Below are 15,531 nucleotides of genomic sequence, written 5' to 3' on the forward strand. Positions count from 1 at the left end.
ACATGCATCCTGGACATCTGGTATAATCCCAAACATGATCAAACATACACATTAAAACTGTAAAACATAAAACTGTAAACTTTTTCTTTCTTTCATACACCAAGCTTAACCTGTGCATGCACAAACTCATAATCATAAACCCCAACACTAGAGTTCTCATAATCAACTCTAATGGGGCAACATAAAATAAGCTTGGTTTTCCTGTCTCATTAAAGACATACATAAGGATCATATACAAGGGATTAACCACACTTCTAGGGCAAAGCACAACTCTATCTATTACATTACATTGATTTATATCATAACATTTTACACATCTTTACCGTACATCATGTCCACTACTAATCTATTACATGAATCTGACCATAGACATAACCTGCTGATCTTCTGACTATCTCTGACCCTGCAAACCTGGGGTTAGGGGAGAGGGGTGAGCTATAAAGCCCAGTGAGCGGAAACCATACTAGCAAAACAGTTCATTTACAAGTATGCTATCATGGAATGCATCACATCACAAACATATCACATCAAGGATGAACTTGTCACCATTAGCCCTCTACATATCGAAATATGTCCAACTATACCAGGGGCGATGAGGCCACACCTAGTATTCGCTTACTTAACTCATATCATAACATGTCCAACTATGCCAGGGGCGATTAGGCCACACCTGGTCTTTCCTTACACATACATGATGCCAGGGGCGATTAGGCCACACCTAGGCTTTCTATATCATACCATGTCATCTTATATCATATTATCTCATCTCATACTGAGGGCTAAGGATCATCCAATATCCATCCACATCAACAACATATTATGCAATGCATCATATTCGTGGGTTCTAATGCAAAACAACCTAATACATATCATGGCATTTTATGATGCATGGATCATGCTCTAAAAATATTTAATTTCTTAATTTAAAGCATTAGGTTTAGTTCCACTCACCTCTGACTAGCTCTGGGCCGACTCTGAAGCGGCTGACACTGCTAAACACCTCGGTTCCTCGGGTCCGATCCTACACAGGTGGACTCCAGTGAGGTGCCAAACACACTCTAAACAACTCATAAACAACTCCCCAAAAACTCCCTAAAACATCATAGAAACATGCATACAGAACACTCATGAAAAGGCTGGACAGGGCACTTTCGGCGGCACTTTCGGTGGCCGAAGGTCCCTTCCAGAGACGAAAGTCATGCAGGTTCAGGGGCGCCTTCGGCGGCCGAACCCTTTCTCCAGAGACGAAAGTCATGCACTTTCGGCGGCCGAACATCACCTTCGGCGGCCGAAAGTCTGCTTCGGCTCCAAAACACAACTTTCGGGGGCAAGGTTTGGTGGCCATTCTATGCATCCATAGGCAGGTTCGGCGGCCGAAACCACCTTCGGCTGCCGAACCTGAGTTCTTCCAGAACTCAGCCCTTGTGCATACTAGCCTCCCAAACCCCCAAAACAAGCATCCAACCTTTTAAAACATGCATAAACTTCTCAAAACCATGCATAAACCTTTAGTCATGCATAAAGGAGCTTAACAACTAGATTTAAACTCCAAAAACAACATCCAAAGCATGCATAGATAGCTTATGACCCACATAGGCCAAAACTATCAAAACAACCTATAATCTCACTTGCTCTTTCCCAATCATACATACACTCTCCCACATGCATAAACTAGCTTAAACATTCAACATAACATCACATAAACACACATTGGGCACAAAACCCACATAAACCCTAACATGCATATCTACCCATACTCAACCATCAAAACATCATTAAACTTACTAAAACTTCTTTAAAACACTAGAGAAGCAAGGATCTACACTTACCTCTTGAAGATCGAAGGTTGGTGTGACCCAAAACTTGAGATATGGAGGACCCAAGCTCTACAAGTCTCCAAGCTCTCAAAACCTTGATCAAAACTTCAAACTTCAAAACAAATGGTAGATCTCATGAAAACTAGAAGGATGGGTAGAGAAAAACATGAAAACGACCAAAGGAGGACCAAAACCCACCTGAGCTCGAGAATGGGGAGAAAACTCGCCCATTTCCGATCTGAGGGCTCTTTATAGGTGGCCTGCTGAACCACCTTCGGCAGCCTAACGTGCCCCCTAAACTCATGCATGTTCGGCGGCCGAACCTTGGTTCATTCAAATAAGGCTTTCGGAGGCCAAAGGCACTCCCGAAACCTTTCCATGTTCGGCGGCCGAACTTCATTTTCGGCGGCCGAACCTGGCAATTGCCTCCTTGGTCTTTTCTTTTCAAAACTCAATTCTTTTTCATTTAAAACCATGAAATCAATAAAAACATTTTTGAAATAACATTTTACCCCTCTAGAAGACTCTGGCATCATCAAAATTCCAGATTCCAACGGAGATTCCGCCGGATGGTAGGGATTCCGATGCCGGAATCTAGCCGGGTATTACATTATAGAAGTATCTTGGGACTGAATTTCAATACAGTAGTGCTGCTCATCCTCAAACTGATGGCCAAACTGAAATGGTGAACCGCACTTTTGGCAATTTTCTGCATTGCATCTACAGTGATAAGAAAACTATTTGAGATCTTGCTCTTACCCAAAAATAATTTATTTACAACAATTTTATCCACAACTCTATAAAGATATCATCTTTTACAGTTGTGTACAGAAAAATTTTAGCGCATATAGTTGATCTTATTGTCCTTCCTATAGATTTTCATAACAGTATTGCAGAAAACAACTTAGCAGATCAGCATGTGGATGTTTTCAAATAGGTACAACAATGTCTTATAGAAGTCAATGACAAGTATAAAACTGCAGTTGATAGACATAGGCATTTCAAGTCCTTCAATGTCGGTGATCAAGTTATGATGTATTTGCGTAAGAAACATAGTAGAGGATAGAAAAAACTTGACCCAAAGAAGATTGGTCCATTTCGGATTATTCAGAAAATTAATGACAATATCTGCGTTCTTGACCTCCCATATTATATAAAATTTTTCAAGACGTTTAACATGGTGGATCTGTTTCAGTATTAGTCTACTGATGAAAACTTGAGGTCGAGTTCTTTATAAGTGGAAGGAAATGACACGGAGTAATTAGTTTTGAATTTTATGGAAGACTTGTATCAAACTTAATTTCTACTGCCAACGTCCGTCTGAGATCCACAATAACTTTTCGGAAAGGAAATTTCCGAGACGAACGATTTTCAAAAATATAACGAGAGCCATAGGTCTATCACAAAATTCGAGGCCAAATTCTATTATTTAGATAATTTTAATTTTAATTATTTTTTAAATTTTTCATAAATTAAAATTTTATTATTATAAATAACTTTTTTCTTTCCAGTTTAAAACACTTTTTAATTTTTAAGAATTTAATAAAAAATTTAGTTTTTAACATTTTATTTTCTAAATTTCGTTTTAATCAAATATTATTAATTAAAAACTCTTAACGAAAGCTAAATAGTCCTATTTCACACCTTCACTCGTTAAATTGTCACAATTAAATTTATATGTCAAAATATTATATGTTTATATTATCTAAATATTAATTTATTTACATATCAATTATAAATTTATTTAATATGTATTATTTATAATTATAAATTAATTTTATAAATTAATTAGTTTATTTAATTATTTTAATTACATTATTTAATATTTTATTTATATTACTTAATTATACCACCATTATAATCATATGGATATATATTATTCGTCATCAATTTATTAACATCACACCTTTTTTTAAAAAAACTCTCAAAGAACAAGGAATTATGTTATTAGAAGTTTTAAATATATTATTCAGTATACTCTTAAATTAAGAAAATAGACTAATTATTCCTATTTATTTTTGCATTTTAAGGCATTCTGCCCCATTAAAAATAAGTTTAAACCAATTGAGTAACAAACATATTTATATAACTAAAATTAAATTGATAAATAAAATACACATGATAATAATAGGATACTAATTTATAAATTTAAGTTTTCCAAATTAATTATTTAAAAAGTGTCTTCTACCATTACTTTGTTTTTTATTCAACATTTATTATATTTGTACAGTTATTATTAATATCAACCAAGAAGGATTTACTTTGTTAAGATCAAATTAACCTTAGAATTTCCCATATTGTAAAAAAGAAAAAAAAAAAAAGGAATTTTCTGTAGCATTTATTTAAAGATGAGATAATTGTAAAAATCTATAAATTTAAAATTTAAAAATTTTATATAAAATGATTAAAATTTAAAAAGAAATGGATAAAGATTGAGAATCTGAGTTAGGGTTTAGTATATAAGTAATACACTTGTATAAGGATACGCATTCTCAAAATAGCAAACAAACTACAATGTCAAAATTTTTGACATCCTCAGAAGAATTTGATCTAGAGCAAATCAAGCTGGAGTGGAGACTGGAAAATGAAGAGATGGCCAGATTTATAAAGAATTGTGGTGGCAGAAGAGCATTCGCCATTAGAAATGGCTCATCAGGTAAGCTCTTTCAATCTTTTAATCTTTTCATTGATAGTTGTTTTGCTGTTTGTCTTTCATCTTGGAATTAAACCCTGTAAATTCTTCTAATTTGCAGACAAAGAATGCAACATACCCTGGTTTGTCATTGGTTTTCTTTGTTATTTTTTCAGACGTTTCTTCTTCATTCTTTCAAATAATGCTTTCAGAATCTTCGACAATAATTATCCACTAGTGTCTATCTTTCCACTTATTTCTATACTTTTTCCTATGTATTATTTTATGGTTGTATATCACATATGCGATATTGGTCCTGTTGTGGATTACCATGAGATGGGGAGAGGTAGAAAAACTGCAATGGTTGTGATCAGCTCATGTGCTGCTCTAATTTTGAGATTGTTGCTTGAAGATATCTACTATGGTTACATGCTGGTTACAGTGACCGCAGAACTCCAGGCATACTTTCAATTGTTGTATTCTCCAAGGGATCACAGCTTCTGGGATGTGTTCTTTGTAGCAAGCTTGCAGATTATTATCATCAATTTGAAAGATGGTAATATCCTAATTTTTATATCAGCTTTATTGTTAATTGGCAAGCTCCTGCTCGAGAAATTCAGATCCTATTCAACTCCCATCTCAAAAAAGGAGGACTAAAAGTTTCATATGATCTGCTCTTAGTTCTATCACAAAATGTGGAGTAGATAATAAGGATTGAGTTAATATTTTCCCTTGCTCAAATTCAAGAAAGTGAGCATTTTCTGATGTGTTTTTATAAATGGTATTAATAATGCATCTACATTAGTTTTATTTTGTACTTCCTCCTAAACTTATTTAAAAAAGTAATTGATATATGTCAAATTTGATGAAATCCACAAAATAGTTTTATAAAAAAGTTAAAAAAAAATTATAACATTCCCTCTAATCGCTAATTGATTCCATGCACCTCCTCCCATTCATTGATTGCTACTGATTGCACAAATGGTGTCATTGAGAACCAATTAACGATGGTCGTAAAGATATTATCAAGCACTTGATGGGAGACAACTCGAGTGAATGGCATGTTGAAGATAGTTCATGCAACATCCCCACCAATGCCACCCTCCCCTTTATCAATGTCGAACGCGGGTGCTCTGCTGTTGGGTGTGCCTTCACTTTGGTTACTTTGCTGCCTTTGATCTTGTGACTTACCTTTTCTCTAATTTCCCTAGTATAGTTTTTGCATTTATGAGATATCTGCATTGTTTCTATAATCCATTGATGGCCAGAGTAAATTAAAAATAACTTTGGTCTTGAGATTGATAATATGTTCACGGGCCACAGCTTTAGCAAGCAAATTCTCATCTCAGCGCGCCTAAATAACTTTGGTCTTGAGATTGATAATATGTTCACGGGCCACAGTTTTAGCAAGCAAATTGATGGTCCATGGAGCCTTGAAGAGGTCTATTTCGGACATCAATCAAAAAGAAATAATATCAAAAAAAGTTTAAATTCAAAAATATTGACGAGAAAGATGAGTTACTTATCATAAGGAGCATCTCTTACTGTCCTTAAGAGCTTTTATGGAGCACGAGCTAAATGCTAAGAGGAGTGAAATGTATCTCGGATCGAAGAATTGAGATTATGGGGAAGAGAGAGAGTAAGATAGTAGAAGCAACATAGTAATAATTGGGATCTCGAGATTTATCCTCTCATAAATTATGGAATAATTAATGAGTTAAGATTTATCCCTTCTTGAATTATAAAATAATTAATGAGCAAGTAAAATGACACTTGATGAAAATAATTGGGTCAGAGCTTAATGTGAGCCCAACATGCGGCTCTAAGCCTCATACCGGTCCGGAACCTGTCCATTCAAGCCATACTAGACCTGAATTTGCCCACGAAATTCTAGCCTTGAATATTCGTTAGCCTCCATGACAAAAGAAGACTCCGTAACGCATGAAATTGTGTTCAAATAGCGCCGGATGAAAAGGACATAATACAGCTGTAGGTAACGTAAAATATAATACACTACGCATCAAAAAGACAAAAAAAAAAGTTGGAGAATAAAAGGGAACAGAGACGAAAAAGAAAAGTCTGAGCTTGAACCCATTCTTAAATCTATATATTTAAAGTCATTTAAAAAATATAATATTATATTATTATAGTATGGATATATATATATATTAAAGCAACTATACGTAGAATAGGATTTAAAAATATTACATTATAATTAAAAGTTTACAATAACACAAAAATTAAAATAACCAATTAAACTTAATCATTTAAACTATCATACATCTCTTTGTCCCTATTAAAATATTATAAATCATTTAAACTATCATAAATATTATATTTTTATATATATACATTATTAAATCTTTATTGTCCCTTCTAGTTTTATTTCATTTTTTTAAGAAAATAGTATATATAAAATACCTTCTGCTGCTAGATGACCTGCAACTAAATTTATATATTAAAATACTGTCTAACTATTAATTTATCTGTATATCAATTATATATTTATTTAATTATGTATTATTTATAATTATAAATTTTTTATATATTAATTATTTTATTCACATTATTTAATATTCTATTTATGTTACTTAATTATACCACCATTTCAATGGTGACTTATAGTCATATCACTTAGTATAAAACCCTAAAGAATATGGATATATGGTATTAGAAGGCTAAATATATTACTTAGTACATTATTTAAGTAACAAATGGTTAATTGTTATTATTTATTTTTATATTTTATAGCATTCTTTTAAATTAAAAAAAATAAAATTTAAACCAATCAATCGATTAATAAACATATTAATATAATTAAAAAGATCGAAAAAAATTGATAAATAAAATATATATGATAATAATAAGAATAATAATTTATAAATTTAAGTTTTCTAAATTAATTATTTGAAAAGTGTTTTTTATCATAGTTTTTTTTTTCAATTTATATACATTTACTATATAAATTTCTACGGTTATTATTAACAAAAAAAAATTATTTTGTTGAGAACAAAGTAACCATATAATTTTCCATATTCTCAAAAATAACTGTTCAGAATTTTTCATAGTATTTATTTAAAGATAAGATAATTCAAAAAATAGTATAAATATCATGAAAAAAAAATAATTTTAAATAAGACTGTTAGAAATTTAAAAATAGAGAAATGGATAAGATTTAAGAATCTGAATTAGGGTTTAGTATATAAGTAATATACTTATAGAAGAATACGCTTCTCAAGAATCTGAATTAGGGTTTAGTATATAAGAAATATACTTATAGAAGAATACGCTTCTCAAGATAGCATACAACCCACAATGTCAAAATTTTTGAAATCCTCAGAAGATTTTGATGAAATAAAGCGTAAGCTCTATCAATCTTTTAATCTTTTCATTGATAGTTGTTTTGTTGTTTGTCTTTCATCTTATAATTAAACCCATTAATTCTTCTAATTTGCAGGACTAGACTGGTTTTTTCTAGGTGTTCTTTTTTATGGATTAAGATATTTGTTCTTCTATCTTTCACTTAATACTTTGAGAATCTACATCGAAAAATGGTATCCTATCTGTGCACTTGTTTTTATATGTTTTTCTATATTTTATTTTAAGGTTGTATACCGCATATACGACAATGGTCCTATTGTGGATTACTATGAGATGGGAAGATGTATAAAGACTGCAATGGTTGTGATCAGCTCATGTGCTGCTCTAATTTCGAGATTGCTGCTTGAAAATATCTACTATAGTTACATGCTGGTTACAGTGATTGCAGAACTCCAGGCATACTTTCAATTGTTGTATCATCCAAGGGATCACAGCTTCTGGGATGTGTTCTTTATAGCAAGCTTGCAGATTATTATCATCAATTTGAAAGATGGTAATATCCTAGTTCTTATATTAGCTTTATTGTTAATTCTCAAGCTCCTGTTTGAGAAATTCAGATCCTATTCAACTCCCATCACAACAGAGCTGATTTTAGTTCTATCACAAAATGTGTAGATAAAAGGATTGAGTTAATATTTTCCCCTTGTCAACTTCAATAAAGTGAGCATTTTCTGATGTTAAATGCTAGTTTCTCTTATATGCATTCTTGTTGTTATAAATGGTATTAATAATGCATACATATTCATTTTATACTACTTTTTCATTGATTTTTTTTTCATAAATCAAATAGTGTTATTGAGAAGTAAAAAAAGTATAACCAATTAACGATAATCCTAACAATATTATTTATGAAATATTGGGTGTGCCTTCACTTTAGTCACTTTGCTGCCTTTGATCTTGTGACTTGCCTTTTCTCTAATTTCTCCAGTATAGTGATTGCATTTATGAAATATCCGCATTGTTTCCTATGATCCATTGACGGCAAGGGTGAGTTTGGTGCTGTTTATGTGGTTTTGCTGCAAAATTACCTTGATATGGGTATAAGGGTTTTTTCTTCAAAAACTAAGGATCTATTTTTAACAAAAGAATCATTTTATTATTCTTATTAAAAATATTAGTCTTGATTGTTATATGAATCTAACTGAATAACACAAAAAAAAAAAACCAATTAAATTTAATTATTTAATTTTACTTTATTTAATATTTAACTATTGATACATTATTATATGCTTATCTGATAAATAGCACTCTTAATATTCAAATATAATCCTTTATGTTAGAAGTCCTTCACTATCACAAATTCTAAAATTTATTATATTTTCATTAGTTGTTAGGATTTTATTAATTAAAATGTATTGTAATATATTTATTAAAATATCTTATGTTAGTTAAAAATAAAATAAAATTAGTCTATATTATAATAATTTAAAGTGAATTATCGTAGCTATTTTTTACTATCTTAATTATTATTATCCTCTTCTTTTTTCTTTTCATAGTTTATAGATATATATTTAAATAATATAACAAATATTACATTATATATATACATATACACACACGTTATTAAAATTTTATTGTCACTTTTAGTTTTATTTCAATTTTTTGAAGTAAGTGCTTCTATTTTAATAAAAAATGAAAATGGTAAACGAAAAATTGATTTCAAGTTTTATTATAATAATAAAAACATTACATGCATTAAAACTTCTATTAAAATTTTAATTAAAAATACATTTTTGTTTTTAAAATATTAGAAAATAATAAAAAAATTGTTAAAGTTTTGTCAATTTTTTAAATCACATTTCGGTAGGTTAAATTTCCTTTTTAAAGTAATATTTTAATTATTTGTTATAAAAATTTATTTAGAATTATAATAAAAATAAAATTGATTAGTTTTAATTTATAATGTTCTCTACCAGCCATCCATTGAAGTTTTTTTTCTAAAAAATTAAAAAAATATATATATATGATTCACAAAAGATTTTTTTTTTCTGTCTTTTGAAGGGAGTTTTAATAGATATTATTCAACGATTAATTCACAAAATTTGGAGTATAGAATACATTTTCTCTTGTCAAATTAAATAAAGTGGGCGCATTTTCCATTTGGTCGAACTTGATCTATTCTCCCATCATAAAATTTTCATTATTTTTCGTCACTTGAAACATATTTTTTGATTTATCCTATAATAATTATAAGACTGTAGGCTGCTACAAACTAATAACATCAAAGCAATAAACATGAAGATACATTAACTTAACATTTTTACTTGAAAGAAAAATTAGTTTTATTGCCTTGCTTCACAACTGGCTAAGAAAAAATGAAAATGTAAAACAGAAAAAAGAGACCAGGAACGCAAATCAAGTTTTAATCATCTGCATGAAAGACAACATATTTTAACAAGGTGTATAAATTTCATATTGAAGTTTGAAACTCAACTTCGGTTCAGTTAGATTTTATATAGTATATTATTCAGTTTTACAGTTTTAGTTTAGTTCAAAAAGTCTCACTCCAAGTTGTTTAAGTATAATGGCATTGAGAAAAATATATATATATATATATAAAATGATATGTTTGATAATTTGTACAAGCTAACCTAACCACTGGCTATTTGTGTTTGGGAACATGAAAATTTCTTTCACAAACTAAAATTTTATAAAATGATAATGCCTTTTCTTATTATATTATAACTAATGTGGAAATTTTATAGAAATGCCAATTCTGTGCCTTATATAAAACCACAGAAAGTTGCAAAGTTTTTAAATACATTATAGGAAATCAAGATTTTTTTTTTTCAAATATCTATATCTAGTCTCTGTTTACATAATATATTTATTATTTGTGTTTTTTTTAAGGCAATTCTACTTTACAAATATCTAACTACACTGCTGAATTATTCATTCTTCCAGATATAGTTGATAAAACTGACCATCAATTAATCAGCATAAAATTATGTATTGTCGTCTAATAAAAACTCAGAAGAATCGAGGATGGAAAGGCCAAAAGTACTAGGGAAAAAAATCAGCATTACTTCAGAACTTCCCATGAACAGTGTCAAGATCTGAATCAGGACAGCAAGCTCACTGGTTGATACCAGGAAATGATGGCAAGACAGCAATAAGGGGGTCCCCGTAACCAACAGCATCTGCAATATATTAACAAATTAAAAAAATTTTCAAACACTTCATATTTGATCAGCACCAAAGTATTGATATATATCCTTGTGTTTTAGCTGCTAAACTTTCATCCCCATTGACAATACAATAGTGAATGCAATACAAAGCAACTGATCAGAAAAAAATAAGTTTGTTGGTAAGGCCATCTTCTTACTAAACTACCATCAAAGGAGCTAAATCTTGGCGAACAGGCACAGAGCAACATCTTAGGAACCCAAGTTCATGCATGTACTAAACTTTTACCATCTCAGTACCTTCCTTCAAAACAGTTGCTTCATTCGAGTAATAAATCTAAACTTTAACATACTAATGCTTGTATGAGAAAAATGCACAATGTGGCATAGAGAATGTTAAGAGGCTTAGATCCAGAAAATCAAATCAGTATCTGTTTTATATTTCCATTCACAATTAATTAGAATATCAAACGACACCAGGCTTAGTATCAACCACAAATACATTGAACCCCTTAATATTGATGCAACTATTCAGAGACCTTATCCACCTTGAATGATGTTAGATGACACTATCATTAAAATCATGTTTTGGTTTCACAGAAACCAATTAGTGTGTGCAAATGGTACCCTTTTGCTTAGTATCGTAGTAGAATTCACTAATCACGTTATTCAAGACATTGAGATGTTAAAAAGCCATATACAAAGGCACGTTACCTCCATCATCAAAGAGGAGCTTTATGACTTCTCCTGCCACATCTGACTGCATAATCAACAAACACCACTATAAGGCACATTTATGATTTATCACTGAAGCAAAGCCAGGTGTAAAGACATGAAAACAAAAGGCTACCTTCACAGGAAGTTCAGTACCAAATTGATCCAAATATCCTATCACCTGTCCTTCTTTAATTATATCACCCTGTAAATTGAATTTGTGAATTTCAGAATTTAGAACCAAGCCAATGAAATCCATAATAGGAATCTTAAATGACGCAGTCAATTTTTACATTTGCATTATATCAAAATTTTGAATTTAAGGTCCACTCTGCATCAAGAAAAATTGGAAATAATGAATTATCAAAAGATCCTTGCAAACAGATGCGAGTAACATAGCTTGAATTATCCCATAAGTTATACCTCATAATTTTGTCCTAGAAGTAAAAGCAGATAATAAATTGCAGTACAGGAAATTTAATTAAATGTAAAACTACAAAACTGAACATTATAATATAAATTAACTGAGGATATATACAGACAATTTTAAAAAGGGGTGGTTATTTGTGGCAACCAACAAATTTCTGAACTCAAAAAATTCAAATATAATGATATTAAGCGGCCACTGTAGTACCTCTTTCAAGATGGCAGGTTGCCTTTGTCCTTTCACTGTTCTGTTCCTTCGGAATGTGCCAACCTGGACAACACATGATGCAAATATTATATAGGCATTCACAAAGAAAAGAGACATCATGAAATTTGCTCCCACTATCTAGCAACATTATCATATCACCTACCGTTGGAGAAGCAACTAGAACATATCCAGTAGCTCCAGAAGCCTCTAAGACAGCTAATTTGGATGATTTCCCAAATGAGACATTAGTAAATGGAGTGGTTTTCTCAGAAGATGTTTTTGGTGGCGATGGAGTAGTGGCAACAGGAGCTGACACATCCATTGGTTTAGTTGGGATTGGGGGTGGTTCTGTTGGTGAAATGTTGGACAGGGGAGCTTTTATAGCCCCAACATTGCGGCGCAAATGCATTTCAAAATCCCCAACCTATCAAAAAGGGGCGGACAACCAGTCAAATGTTTTATAGTGTATAAAGCCAAATATGGGCAAATGATAATACAAGGATCAGTAATGCAATTAAGTAAGCTTTTAATACATGTTTTTAATAATATTCGCAAACAACAATAATTGCTTTGCACATGACACTGGAGTGATAAAACTTCTAAGTTTACCTTTAGTTTGAGTTCAGCAACCTCTGTCTCATCACAGACCTCTAGTACCAATGCCTGATGATTTGCAAGCAGTTAGCAAGGTACATATGTTTCAAATAGTTGGAAGACAGCACTTTATAACCAAAACGAAGGGACAGTAATCAATGTCAAACAATCAAAATAAACAGTTGAAACAAACACTCATGAAAGGGTGCTCTAACAAATTATAGCATAATTACAAACTATCAAATGGTGATTAGTGATTACAGAAAACAGTCCTCGTCCTGAGCATGTCTTACAAGTATTGAACAAAAAATTTGAATACATGTTTAAAACATGGACCATGCTTCCTTCCCCCATCTTCTATTGCACGTAAGAGAAGCCTTAATGTAAGTTGCTCTAGGTTGATATTTAATAATAACAATAATGATAAAAATTATAATCAAAATTACTAAATCAAGCTATATTTGCAACAGCATGACTGTATCAGCAGAGGGGCGCTCTAACAACCTGGGCCACGCAGTCCTCTACACAGACCTTCAAAGGAATATGTTATTTTTCCATGTTTAATCATCAGGACCGAGTCCATCCTATCTGAACAAAATACTATAGAGTATATATGAACACAATGCCGCAAACAACAAATGACAATTCCTAATGCAACGGCAAATTTCAAAATCTTCCTTAAGGAAAATATTTGACTGTGTGGTAATTTGAGGATGAAGTGCATTAACAATCAACAAAAAATTACAGAGAGATTCGCAAGCCACTGAAAAAACGGAACAACTAAACCAAAATTTCAATAATTTACAAGCAACTGCTAGAAATTTCGAGTAAAACAACAGACAATTCACTGTGCATAGATTCCACAAAAGCATCAGGCAGACATGAAAAGGGCAATTTAACCTCTAAAAACACGAGCACTCACTTCAAATCCATTAGGAAAAGTTGCACTTCGAGAACTTCTCTCCAATGAACCTTTCGCTGCACCAGCAGAAGAGAAAACAATGTCATCACTTCCACATATACAACAGTAAAGCCCAAGAACCTCAAATCAAGACGCACTAGCCATAAGCATCAGCTAAGCATACTAACTCACCATCAGATTTGGCTTTTGAAGCAGTAGCAGCAGCAGCATCTTCAGGCACCTTTACACACGAGACAAGAGATACATTTCGCTTCACCGGATGAGAAACGAGCTTCCGGTCAACCGTCAAACGCTGGCCGTACAATCTACCTGGAGAATAAGGAATCAAAATCTACAAAACATAACAGATCTCACAAAAAATTAGACGCGGTATAGAGAGAGGAAAGCACAATGATTACACGGAAAGGATTGGAGAGCAACAGAGGACTCCATAGGAGAGGAGGAGACGGTGATCGGGAGAAATGGAAGATTTTTTGAGCGATGAGAGAGGAGGAACTTGTAGAGTATGGGCTGAGGAGGGCAAAAAGGAGAATTAAAGAAAAGATTAGTTTGGTCAGAGAAGCGACACGTTCAGATTTGAGGAATGGAGAGAGAAAAATGTCTTTGTAATGTCCGCCAACTCCTCTATTTCTTCACCCACGGGGCCATGCCGTTTTTCTGCTTTCGATGTTCACAGGCTAGCCGTTTGCTGCACGCTTAGTGTTATTATTATTTTTTTTTTTTTCAGGAGCGGAAAGACGAGATTCGTTAGTAGTAGTTGTTTTGGTGGTTTCGGGCCTTTCTCCCCATACCGGAATTGAATTTTTATTTTTCCTTTTGTTTTTGTGTTTTTCTCCACATCTGGGTTCTAAAGGGAGGGTTTTTGTGCAAGATCTGGCTTTTGTGTTTGTAGGGTGAGATTTTGGTGCATCGGTGGGTTGTTTTTCTTGTTTGAAGGGAGGGCTTTGCTTGCTCGTCGCATACATCTAGAAAGACCATATTATCTCGTCTAATAATCCATTCTCTCAGAGGTTATAATACCTTGAACTCTATTGCATTCCCTCCTACAGTTTAGTTTTTTGTTAGTGTGAATTTTAAAGTTTCCTGCAATAGTTATTATTCCCACGAGTTTATCCATTTTTGGTCTCCGCTCAATTCTGTCGCGAAAAAACGATTTTTCCAGCGGTAAGTATAGTTGTCTACGCCTCTATTTTTTCAATGCAGTGAGCCTGTTTGGATTCTAATTTATGGATTGTTTGTCTGGGTTGGCCTAAATGTATGGTTTCAACCCATTTGAAGCTTAATACATTTTTAAAAGGAAAAAAAGTACTATTATTATTATAATTATCATTAAATATCTTTCGTAATTTAATCGATATAAAGTAATATTTACTTTGAATTTGTTAAAATTTTAGCTAATTTTAAAATATAAAGCTATAGATAAAGAGAGATGAACTTAATATGATTGTAATTAAAAAAAAAAAAAGATTATATAAGACACCATAAATAAAAATGAGATAAGTGGCAATGAGTTTCACCTCATTAATATTTGAATCTTCTCTAAAATTATGCAGTCTGGAATTTGAGCAAAATGAAAAAAAAATCTCAATTAATTAGTTCAATGAATTATTAAACTATTTATAATTTATGTATAAATTTAAATGTAAACAATTAATTTAATTCTTGTTAAACTTTATTTACTCTTCGTCTCATAAATTTTAATTTTTTGTATG

General features: G+C 31.8%; 1 protein-coding gene across 2 annotated transcripts; it reads right to left on the reverse strand.

Moving 5' to 3' along the window:
• Positions 1-10,690: 10,690 nt before the first annotated feature.
• LOC110618459 (biotin carboxyl carrier protein of acetyl-CoA carboxylase) lies at positions 10,691-14,804 on the reverse strand. 2 transcript variants are annotated; one of them, XM_021761591.2, is made up of 9 exons: positions 14,218-14,791; positions 13,991-14,128; positions 13,820-13,875; positions 12,913-12,966; positions 12,467-12,727; positions 12,304-12,366; positions 11,806-11,874; positions 11,670-11,715; positions 10,691-10,970 (listed from the first exon to the last, which is right to left on the reverse strand). In XM_021761591.2, exons 1-9 carry the CDS (start codon positions 14,249-14,251, stop codon positions 10,906-10,908), a joined length of 786 nt encoding a protein of 261 aa, XP_021617283.1. In that variant the 5' UTR covers positions 14,252-14,791; the 3' UTR covers positions 10,691-10,905. The 2 variants fall into 2 exon arrangements, with proteins under 2 accessions (XP_021617283.1, XP_043813916.1); XM_043957981.1 differs by lacking the exon at positions 12,913-12,966 and having other exon boundaries at positions 14,218-14,804.
• Between the last annotated feature and the right edge of the window lie 727 nt (positions 14,805-15,531).

Source organism: Manihot esculenta, chromosome 7, assembly GCF_001659605.2.
Source record: "Manihot esculenta cultivar AM560-2 chromosome 7, M.esculenta_v8, whole genome shotgun sequence".
Lineage (NCBI taxonomy): Eukaryota > Viridiplantae > Streptophyta > Magnoliopsida > Malpighiales > Euphorbiaceae > Manihot > Manihot esculenta.

What these genes read in the sequence shown, in the direction of transcription:
- LOC110618459 (XM_021761591.2), bottom strand. Translation starts at nt 14,251, where the DNA reads ATGGAGTCCTCTGTTGCTCTCCAATCCTTTCCGT. An exon ending in AACCTGCCATCTTGAAAGAG is followed by an intron (nt 11,875 to 12,303) that starts GTACTACAGTGG and finishes TTCAATTTACAG; the next exon opens with GGTGATATAATTAAAGAAGG. An exon ending in GTACTGAACTTCCTGTGAAG is followed by an intron (nt 11,716 to 11,805) that starts GTAGCCTTTTGT and finishes TTGATTATGCAG; the next exon opens with TCAGATGTGGCAGGAGAAGT.